This window comes from Acomys minous (genome assembly GCF_964271855.1).
Source record: "Acomys minous genome assembly, chromosome: 20".
Taxonomy (NCBI): Eukaryota; Metazoa; Chordata; class Mammalia; order Rodentia; family Muridae; genus Acomys; species Acomys minous.
In genome coordinates, this window is record NC_140502.1 from 22,113,090 (window position 1) to 22,124,850 (window position 11,761).

At 45.4% G+C, this 11,761-nt stretch overlaps 1 protein-coding gene across 5 annotated transcripts in view; it reads right to left on the minus strand.

The window, feature by feature from the left end:
• Positions 1-11,761, minus strand: part of LOC311591367 (pregnancy-specific beta-1-glycoprotein 2-like) — a 42,811-nt gene that overhangs the window by 2,809 nt on the left and 28,241 nt on the right. For 4 of the 5 annotated variants that reach the window (XR_014777086.1, XR_014777087.1, XM_084770904.1 and 1 more), the window contains 3 exons: positions 11,324-11,495; positions 10,979-11,126; positions 10,483-10,535 (listed from right to left, as the gene is read on the minus strand). Coding sequence is in view for 3 of the 5 variants with exons in the window: in XM_084770904.1 (XP_084627030.1) it covers positions 10,524-10,535; positions 10,979-11,126; positions 11,324-11,495 (332 nt within the window). In the remaining 2 variants the exon portion in view is untranslated. Of the gene's footprint in view, positions 1-10,482; positions 10,536-10,978; positions 11,127-11,323; positions 11,609-11,761 lie in introns of all 5 variants that reach the window. The other variant, XM_084770905.1, reaches the window with a different exon arrangement.

An 11,761-nucleotide genomic window follows, 5' to 3' on the forward strand; every position in this document is an offset into this window, starting at 1 on the left:
GGTCCCATTTTCTGAGCAGGTTGGCAGAGGGTCTAAGTGGGCAGGTTGCAGGAAGGCTACCAAGAGGGACCCAGAAGACGTTCCAGGCCCTTCTAGAGGGGACGGAGTGCCCCGTTAGTTTGGAGGGGACTGAGTGTCCTAGAGGAAGTAGTGGGTTGCTCCTGTGGAATGGTGTGAGGCCATCATCTTACTTTTGGTTTTGCCTCTAATGAAGAGGAGGGATGTTCTGTTTTAGGCTCTATCTGTCCCTCATGTCTGTCTGTCTGTCTGTCTGTCTGTCTATCTGTCATTTATTATTGTCTGTTGAACTGGACTGAGATGACGGCACAGACTGCATCCACCCCTTTAACTCTCATGATGGAACATTTTCAGGAAGTTAGGGAGCTCATAATCTAAGTTACTAAGTTAAAAAGGCTATAGATTCATGATTCTCTGTAGCTCGAAGTGGCCCACTTTTGGGGTAGGATGGCCACCCATAGGGACCTTTGATTTAGAGACCACGAGGAGTGTCTAAGAAACCATGTTTCATCCTGACAGGGACACCCTGACCAGGTCCTTTAACATTGTCACCTGGGAAAATCTGATTTGTGAGTCTCCTGCCTGGGTCAAGCCCTTCTTGCTTCCACAGAAACGGCAGCCTGAGGTAGTCTTGGCAGCCTATGAACAGACTCCCAGAGGACGTGGTGGGAAAAGACAAACCAAAACTAAGCTGACCGTGCCACTCTACCTGGTCCTTTAAGGAGGAACCGAAGAAGAACTCATTTTCTCCCTCCCTCCCAACCTACCCCTATTCCCCCACAGCACTGTAGAGAGGCCAGAGGCAGAGAATGCGTGCAGGACAAGGTTGGGGGTGGCAGTGGGGCCACCTGATGAGCATGGCAATCAACCCTACCACTATTGGCCCTTTGCCACCAGTGATCATTATAACTGGTATGCTCAGCGTGCAAGTGTTCAGATAACCCTAGGGACCTAGGGATTTAATTAACCTTTTAGAAACTGTCCTAATTACCCATCAGCCCACTCGGCATGACTGTCAGCAACTCCTCAAGATCTTGTTCACCACAGACGAATGACAGAGAATCCAGAAGGAGGCCAGGGAATTGGGTCCTGGAGACAAGGGTCAACCTACTACCATACCAATCTTGACACTATCAACAACTTTCATCTGTCCTGACCTGACTGGGACTTCAGCCTGGCACAAAGTAAGGAGAGGAGCTGGATTAATCACCAGGCTCTGTTGGGAGGTCTCAAAGTGGCTGCTCAGAAGCACACTAATTTGGCCAAGGCAGGAGATGTATATAAGCAGGGGGCAGAGGAAGGCCCTGCAGTCTTCCTAGAGAGGAGCCAGGATCATTTCCCTAGATATATGCCTATGGACCTGGAAGTGATGGAGACGAAAGCAGCCATAATGATACACTTTGCCAGCCAGGCGGCACCAGATATCATGAAAGAGTTACAGACAATAGACATACTAGGAAAACAGAATATTCAGGACTCGGTGGCAGTAGCAGAAAGAGTGTACAGTAAGGGAAATGTCAGAGGAAACGCAGGAAAAGGCTGACAACCATCAGACCAAAAAGTTGGCTCGGATCCTGTTGGCCACCACTGAGGGCGAACCAAAGGAATGTGAACCTTAACTGAAACAGACTGAGGCAGAGGGACAAGGTAAGGGGGAGTGCAGGGAGCAGCCCCGGTTTGGAGAGACTCAATGTGCTTACTCCAAAGAGGAGGGCCACTGGGCTAAGGAATGCCCCCCAAAACAGGAGAGGGGCTGCCAAAGGGCGTCATGGTTCTGGATGAGACGAGCAACTAGAGGGGATCGGGTGTGGTGCACCTCCCTCCTCGAGCCCAGGGTAACCCTTAAAGTGGAGGGGAAGCCTGGTGAGTTCCTGGTAGATACCGGAGCTCAACATTTGGTTCTGCTTGAACCACATGGTCGGTCATATATGTGATGAAACCTCCTGGGTCCAAGGATTCACGGGTATGGAAAAGTGTTCATGGACTACACGAAGAATGGTGGACTTGAGGTGGCTTTGGTATTGCACTCATTTATGGTTATTCCTGATTGTCCCTGCCTATTGCTAAAAGCGACTTGCTCTACAAGCTATGAGCCCAAAATCATTTCCAACCATGTGGGGCAGAGGTTATTAATCAGGAAGGAAAGCCCGTTCAAGTGCTAACCATGGGTCCACACATAATACCAACTCCACGAGAAACAACCCTTACCAGGCCCTGACATAGATCGGGGGCTGCCTGTGTTCCCCAAAGCATGGGCTGAAACTGGGGGTAGAGGGCTAGCCAAACGAAGGGCCCCTGTGTTTGTCTCAACAAAGCCAGGTGCAGATCATGTGCAAGTCAGCCAGTACTCCATGCCCCTAGAGTCTCACAGCGGATAACTCCCCACTTCAGGGTGTTCTTGGGGGAATTTTGAGGCCATTTTAGTCAGTATGGAACACCCCTTGCTGCCAGTATGCAAGCCATCCTCAGTTGGCTACCCACCAGTACAGGACCTCCTTGAGGTGAACAGGAGAGCTATGGACATCCACCGCATGATACCTAATCCATATACGCTCCTGGGCTCACTGCCTCCAGATCATCAATGGTACACATTCATGGACTTAAAGGATGCCTTCTTCAGCTTCTTGCTGGTACCCAAGAGTCAACATATCTTTGCTTTCAAATGGAGTGACCCAGAACAAGGCATCGATGAGCAGCTGACCTGGATTTGATTGCTCCAGGGGTTCGAAAACACTCCCACCATCTTTGATGAGGCGCTACATGATGACTTGTGTGAGTTCCACCTACAGAATCCCCATCTGACTCTATTATAATATTAGATGGCCTCCTCACAGCAGCTGAGTAGACAAGAAACATGCATGGATGGGACCAAGAAACTCTTAATGGCCATTGTGGAACTTGGATACTGGGCATCTACAAAAGAGGCCCAAATCTCAAAGTCTGAGGGAAGCTACCTGGACTGTGTCCTTAAGGCAGGACAAATGTGGCTGTCTGATGCCAGAAAAGAGATGGTCTTCAAGATACCCGAGCCAGACTCCCCTCGTAAAGTCACAAGAGTTCCTAGGATCAGCCAGCTTCTGCTGCCTGTGGATACCAGGGTGCGTAGAAGTTATGAGGCCTCTCTAGGGGGCCACCAGAGATAACCAAGCCTTCCAGTGGATGGACAAGTTACAAACAGCCTTTGACCAAGTTCAAGCTGCATTGTCAGCGCCAGCCCTGGGACCACCCGATGTCACCAAACCCTTTCACTTTTCCATTAGCAAGGGGATTGCTAAGGGTGTCTTGGTATAACACTTGCATCCATGGAATGGACAGGTGTCATACCTATCCAAAAGATTTGACCCTGTTGCAGCAAGATGGCCCCCATGCGCGTGGATGAAGTGGCAGTGTCCCTGATGGTCAAGGATGCTGACAAATTAACACTGGACCAAGAACTGCCCATGACCACCCTTCATGCTGTTGAGAGGATCCAGAGATAGCTCCCAGACTGCAGGCTCAGGAACACCCCTCTGACTCACTATCAGGGCTTGCTCCTAAACCCTGCCAGAGTTCTCTTTCAGGTCCCTACTGCCCTAAACCCAGCTATGATGCTCTTGGACACAGACTTGGAAGCTCTGCTCCATGACTGTGCTGGCATCACGGCTACCAAAGATGTTAGTTAGCCATTATCCACTGCCTGGACACCTGAAAGGTGATACCCCTGGTACTATAGGAAAAAACCTGGCTCAGCAAACTGAAAGAAAGAGAGAGAGAGAGAGAGAGAGAGAAGAGAGAGAGAGAGAGAGAGAGAGAGAGAGAAATGGCTTGACGGCTAAGCTAACTATAATGGCCTGGCTGCCTGACCCAGGGGGTGATGCCTCTAGCAGAATTTAAATGGATGAAGCAATTGCCCATAATTCGATGCCACGAGGGATGGTGAAAATTGTTGAACCGTAAAGTCATTTGACCTAAGGCTCTGGGAGAGCAAGTTCCCTCCGAGCTGCACCAATTGACTCACATGGGTGTCTGCAATGCAGAACCTCTTAAAATCAAGACCCGAGATGCTAACCTCAAAATTGAATGCGTTGTCGCTACCTGTAATGCGTGTCAACTCACTAACGTTACCCAACATATAGGTAACACTGGCAACAGCCTGAGAGAAGAGTGACCTGTTGTTCATGGAAACTGGACTGTACTAAGGGAAGCCTAGAAGGATGGTTACAGATATCTGCTGGTATCTGTAGACACATTTTCAGGGTGGACAGAGGCCTTCCCCCCAAGCACAAGACAACAGAGATGGTAGCCAAAAGCTCCTGGAAGCCATCCTGCCAAGGTATGGTTTTCCAGTAATGTTAGGATCAGACAATGGACCCACCTTTGTCTCTAAGGTGAGTCAAAGTTTAGCAGAGGTACTGGGGGGGGGGGGAGATTGGAAATTACATTGTGCACTCGCACTCCAGAGCTCAAGACAGGTACAGAGGATGAACAGAACCCGAAATGAAACCTTAACTAGATTTTTAGGGGAACCAAGATGGCGGTGCCAAAGACATACCTCACCTGATCAACAGGGCAACATTTGACGTACAGCAACCGAAGGACTGATCTGAGAACCACAAAACACCAGTCCTGGTGACACCCTGGTGAGAGGGATCAAAACTGTGTTGAGCATGGTTGGGTCCAAACTCAGGCTACCTGACTAATCCACAGAAAAGTCCCTGGTACCTGCAGGCATGGACATGCGAGTGCTGAGGCTAGTGCCACACGCCTGGCTGGCTGGTAGCTTCTGGAAATCCCGGGACACAGGGAGCTGTGGCGTTCAGAAATACCAGTGTCTGTGGCTTCTAGCACAGAGCAGACACCACAGTCTGGAACACAAGTGAATCTGACCTCAGGTCACCCAGCAAACCCACAGAAAGTTCCAGGGTCCAAGCAAGCACTAGGCACCCACTCCAACGGCTATCCACGTGGTTAGCTGGTGGGCAGTTTCTGAACTCTGGATCTCAGGCTACACAAACACCAGCATTGTCCATTGTCCTCCACCCCCTTGGAGGCAAGCAGGCCCACAAGAGCAGCTCTCTGCTTGGTGTCTATCTCTGTCTGCTCCCCAGGTGCCCTATATTCCTTGTTCACGATCAGGGAGCCAACAGAGACAGTGAACTCAGCAGAGGTGAGTTGGGCTGGGCACAGGACCAAAGTCCCATTGTCCTCTTCCAGAGGAACCAGGTGAGCTCACCTGGAGCAGCTCTCTGCTTTGATACCTTTCTGCCTGCTCCCCAATTGCTTGACCTATGTGGGTCATAAACAAGGAGCCAACAGAGACAGTGAACCTGGCAGAGGTGAATAGGGTGAGGGACCAAAGCCCCATTGTGTATACCTATTCCCAAACCCTCTGAAAATCAGAGACCACCAAACCTGCTAACACCAGAGACATCACAATGGGAGAGACCAGTGTAAGAACAGAAGCAACAATTTCCATGGTCATTTGATAGCACCAGAAACCAGCAGTCTCACCACCACCAGAAGCCGTGGAGAGAATATCACAGCAGATGCCCAAGAGAAGGATGTCAAATCTGAGGTTATGAAAAGGATAGAGGCCTTAAAGGAGGAAAATAAATCCCTCAAAACCATACTAAGAAAGATATTGAACAAATTGCTTAAAGACATTTGTGATTTAATATCTACATGTCTTATCTGAGATCCTGCTTAACAGATTTGTTTTTTCTCTGAAAGCTATTTTCTCAATAATATTTATAATGATAATGACTTAGAGATAATTTTAAATATCTTGAACTAAAAACAGTTTTAATTAAAAAAAAAAAAAGAAATCTGCGAAAGACAGAAAACTACAATCAAATGGTGACAGAAATTAATAAAAGGATTCAAGACCTAAAAATGGAGCGAGAGGGCTGGAGAAATGGCTCAGCAGGTAAGAGCAATGACTGTCCTTCCAGAGGTCATGAGTTCAATTCCCTGCAACCACATGGTGGCTCACAACCATCTATAATGTGATCTGATACCCTCCTCTAGCCTGCAGATGTACATGCAGGCAGAGCTCTGTATACATATAATAAATAAATAAATAAATAAATAAATAAATATTTTTTAAAAATGGAGAGAGAACAATGCAGAAAACACAATCTGAGACAATCCTAGAAATGGGAAACCTAGGGCAGAAGAAAGGAACTACAGAGAGCAAGCATCATCAACAGAATTCAAGAGATGGAATGGTGGGTTACCAATGCTCATCTTTGCCTAACGGGGTTATTTACAATTAATAAAAGTTCATTTGGGAATTTCTTTCTTCTATCTTTCTCTCTTACTTTCTATCCCTTTTAATATTAAGGAAAAGGGGGGAAGGAAGGGAGGATACAGGGTTGTAGAATAAAAGGTAGATTATTGAATCTACTAACTTCAAAAATTCTACATTGGTATTGTAGATTAATGGAAATTTAAGACTTTTGATTGATGGAAATTTAAGACTTCAACTTTTGCTTCAGATTGATATGAACTTAAATTGTATTCCATTCATTTTTGCCTTATGTATTGTATGTTATATGTTGACAAAATATTGTATGTTAGAAATTTACGTTCTTTTTGTTCAATGTTTATTCGATGTATTATTCATGTACCACTAATGTCTTATAAAAAACTGTTTGGAATCATCGGGGATAAAAGTTGGTATTTAGTTACGTAGAAATCCTATTAGATACTCACTTTGTTATAGAGCAGGTTTGTTTAATAGCTTGTATATGTCTTCAAAGGAATAGATTGATAACTGTAAGAATAGATAGATTTGCTCTTCAAACTCTTCAGAGATCCACAGAATATGGCATTTAATGATGAGGGCTTTCCTGACAGAGAGAGACATCCGCTCCTGGCCGCCTCTCCATTTACATCATTGAAGATGGGGGCTTCAAGAGACGCTGGTGACAGAATGGTCACTAGACGGAAAAACTGCTCTACTACTGCTTTTATCTCTACTGCTGATGACAGGATGATTGTCTGCAATGATCAACAATGATGCTGGAAAGATGACTGTCCAGCTTTAAAGAGAATAGATGGACCAGACCGTCAGATTTCCTGCTTCAAAAAGCAGTTCGTTGGATGTTTTGGGCCGATAAGGCTGAAGACTGATTGCCCCAATGAAGGAGAGAATTCGGTGACTATCCAGGCAGTCTGCTTTCTCTGTACCCTGCAACTTGAAAGTTGCCTGCCAGCACTTCCTTTATTAGATAGATTTTCCTTCTTGGGTCTCTGATGGGATTGAAGACTAGATAGCCACAGTGTAACTAGAAGCTTTAGTAGATTAATAATTACAATTTCTCATAAAAGAAAAGGACTCTCTTTGGTAAGATAGTGGTATACTTTCCCTTCGGTTAACGAGTATAAAAGGACTTTGTTATGTTCTTGATACCTAATGAGTATGTATATATGTATATATGTGTATATAGTTCTTAATTTTTTAAACAGAAGGGGGATGTGTGGAAAAGATTAAGCTTTGTCACAGGTGAAAGCAGTCTTGGCGGGCTTTACCCTTGGGGCACACCATGAATACCTTGTGAGAGACTGTTTAGAGCCTTCCTGGACTTGGAATTCAAGAAGCCTACCTGGGAACCCCACCGTGGCTATTGTTTTCCTAATTGACCCTCAAAGGGAGGAGGAGACCGCCCTTTGCATGTGACTGCGAAGAGGGTGAGAGAAAAACAACAGGTTGAGAGAAGGCGAGAGAAGAGCGCAGAGAGAGAGAGGAAGGGACCGGACCAGCTCGTGGGACTTAGACACCTAAGGACCCGTCCTGCCGAACGGATTCCAGGAGGTTTTAATCTTCTGTCCCTTTAACCTTTTTTTTTTCCTTCTTATATATGCTAGTTGGGTTGTATAATAAAGTTTAATTGTTAATAAACAGAGCCAACAACAGAGAGCAAGCATCATCAACAGAATTCAAGAGATGGAAGACAGAATCTCAGAGGTAGAAGATATGACTGAAGAAATCAATACAATAGTCACAGAAAATGTTAGCTCTAAAGAGCTCCTGACGCAGATCATCCAAGAAATTTGGGACACATCGAAAACTTAGGAACGTCCATTCTTCTACTGAGGGACACTCAGGCTATTTTCATGTTCTGGCTATTATGAATAAGGCAGTTATGAACATGGTTGAGCAAATGTTCTTGTTGTGTGCTGGAGCATCTTCTGGGTATATTCCAAGGAGCTGAATAGCTGGGTCTTGAGGCAGCCTTATTCCCATTTTTCTGAGATAGCGCCAGATAGATTTCCAAAGTGGTTGTACTAGTTTGCATTCCCACCAGCAATGAAGGAGAGTTCCTCTCTCTCCACATCCTCGTCAGCATGTAGTGTCACTTGAGTTATTGATCTTAGCCATTCTGATGGGTGTATGATGGAATCTCAGAGTTGTTTTTGATTTGCATTTCCTTGATGACTAAGGACGTTGAGCATTTCGTTAAGTGTTTCTCAGCCATTTGATATTCCTCTGTTGAGAATTCTCTGTTTAGTTCTGAGCCCCATTTCTTAATTGGGTTATCTGGTTTGGTGGTGTTCACTTTCTTGAGTTCTTTATATATTTTGGATAGTAGACCTTTGTCAGATGTAGGGTTGGTGAAGATCTTTTCCAAGTCTGTAGACTGTCGCTTTGTTCTGTTGACAGTGTCTCCTGCCTTACAGAAGCTTCTCAGCCTCATGAGGTCCTATTTGTTAATTGTTGACGATAAGGCCTGGGCTGTTGATGTTCTGTTCAGGGAGTTATCTCCTGTGCCAATGTGTTCCAGGCTCTTCCCCACTTTTTCTTCTAACCAGCATAGTGTCTCTGGTTTTATGTTGAGGTCTTTGATCCACTTGGACTTGAGTTTTGTGCATGGTGACAAAGATGGGTCTATCAGTAGAAGAATGGATTAAGAAACTGTAGTACATTTACACTATGGAATACTACTCAGCTGTTAAAAGCAAGGAATTCCCAAAATTTGTGGACGAATGGATTGAACTGGAAATGATCATAATGAGTGAGTTAACCTAGAAACAGAGTCAAATGGTATATATTCACATATATCTGGACACTAGCCCAAGGGGCATGTCCCATGAAAGTCTTCAATTACCAGGAAAGTGGGACAGAGGGGTCGACTTCCTATTGGGACTCTAGGTGAGAGAAGTAAGGGAGAGTGGGGAAATAGAAGGATCCAGAGGGTCCTAGGAACCTACAAGAAGAACATTATAACGGATGGATCAGTGCCAGGGATCCTGCTGAAAGTATGGCACCAGCCAAGGACAATACAGGTAGTAAACTTTGAACTCCAACCCAGATCTAGTCAATGGACAGGACATTCTCCACCATTGAGTGGAGGGTGGGGACTGACTTTCACACGAACTCTAGTGTCCCATATTTCATCACGTCCCCTGGATGGGGAGGCTTGGCAGTACTCAGAAAAAGGATCGCAGGCTACCAAGAAGAGACTTGATACCCTATGAGCATATACAGGGGAGGAGGTCCTCCTCAGTCACAGTCATAGGGGAGGTGGGGGAGTAAGGGGAAAATGAGAGGAAGGGAGGAATGAGAGGATACAAGGGATGGGATAGTAAATGAGATGTTGGGAATAAATTAATAAAATATATTTTTAAAAAAAGAAAAAAAGGGCAAACCTAAGAATAATATAGATAGAAGAAAAAGAAGACTCCAAGCTGTAAGACACAGAAAATATTTTCAGATAGATTGTACCAGAAAACAAAACAAAAACACTAAATGTGCCAAGTACATAAAGAATATTAAAAGCTGCACGAGAAAAATGCTAAGTCCCATTTGAAGGCAAACCTATCAGAATTACACCTGATTTCTCAACAGAGATTATGAAAAGCCCAGAAGGGCCTGGATGGATGTCATGCAGACACTAAGAGACCACAGAAGTCACCCTAGACTATTATACCCAACAAAACTGTCAATCAACACAAATGGAAAAAAAAACCCCACACAAGATATTCCACGAGAAACCAAGTTTAAACAGTACCTAACCACGAATCCAGCCCTACACAAGACTTTGGAAGGGAAACTCCAACCCAACAGGGCTAACTTTACCCAGGATAATAAAGGATAATCCCACATCCACAACACCAAAAGAAAGGAAGTTCACACACACACTCTACCACTAACAACATTAAAAAAAAAAACAGGACCAATAACCACTGGTCATTAATATCCCTCAACATCAATGGCCTCAACCACTCAAAAAAGAGACACAGGCTAACAGAATGGATACAAAAACAGGGCCCATCATTTTGCTGCATGCTAGAAACACACCTCAGCAATAAAGGTAAACATTACCTTAGAGTAAAGGTCTGGAAAAAGGAATTCCAAGAAGAATGACCAAAGGAACAGCATGGAGTAGCGGTCTCGGTATCTAATAAAACAGACTTTCAACAAAAACTAATCAAAAGAGACGGGGAAGGACACTTCATACTACTTTACGTTACTTTACTTACTTTGTGTGGACAGTGTCGGGTTGTCCTCACTGAGAAGGCTCTTACTTCTTGGCCTAAATAAAGGGGAGACACTGTCAGTGTTGTTTGGTTCCTGAGTTGGGAAGGACCTTGGGAGCTGGTGATTCCTGCTTGGTGTCCTTGCTTGAGTTCACACCATGGCTGCTGCTGCCCTTCTTGTTGCTGCCTCCTTTCCCAACTAACCGGGGTCCTCCTAGCGTTTCTTCTTTCACCCTGTCCTTTTTTCTACTTTTGTTTGTGGAGCTGGGGTTGGTACTTGGGGGGTGAAGAAAGCCCAGTCCTGATGATTTCTTCTTTTCAGTGCTCTGCACATTCTATTTTCACACACACACCCTTTGTCCCCCATTGGCCTGTTCTTTATCCTCAGTGATTGTTTAGAACTGTGACCCTTGAGCCTTCACTAGACAGCCTTCAGCCCCTCCTCCCTCCTCTGCTGCTGGGATGACTAAATTTTCACCTGAGGCATCTTTTGAGGTACCTCTTTTTGGGTTGGTTTAACATTCCCCACCTGTTTTCCTTCAGCCCCTGGTGGCTTTTCTTCAACCTTTGTTGGTTTTGCCTGATCCTCTGTTTGTTTCCCTTCCTCCTTTATTTTGTTTAGGTTTTGGTCCTTCCCTTGCTTCCTCCTGAAATAGGAGGACAATTCACCTGTCACTCTAAACATCACAGAGATGGGAGTGTCTATGACCAACAAACAATGGGTACAGGAGACAGGGAGGCAGGGATGTGACAACTAGAAGGAATCCTTGAGAAGCAGCCCCAAAGCAAAGGGGAAAAGAAGAGCCCAGAGACCAAGTGATAATGTGGAGAAAAGTCACTGTACCTGCTCCTTAACAGGAAACCAATTACGAACATTAACACAAGCAGCACCAGCAGACCTTGAACAAGCATTGCGATAATACCCCTCTTTGAGGGATGCCGCTTTCCTTGCTGTTCTTGCTGTATGTGCTGTATGGGAGGTGTTGTCAATTCTGTGGTCATTCTTTTGTTTCCGTCTATCATGGGGAGAAACAAGGAGAGGAATATCATTAAGTCCATCCTCACTGGGCAGCTGGAAAGGCACCGTTGATGGTGTGTGGTCTGTTTGTTCCTTTGGGGAACACACTTCCTGTAAGAAAGGTTAGCAGAGGTGAGGCAATAAGTGGGGCATAGACTCCCAGCTCTCCCACAAGCACTGTGTGTCTAGGTTGCCCGTTTATCTTCCCTCAAATCCTTGCCTGTGAAGGGAAAAGAGCATGTGCTTCACACTGCTGTAGCCTCC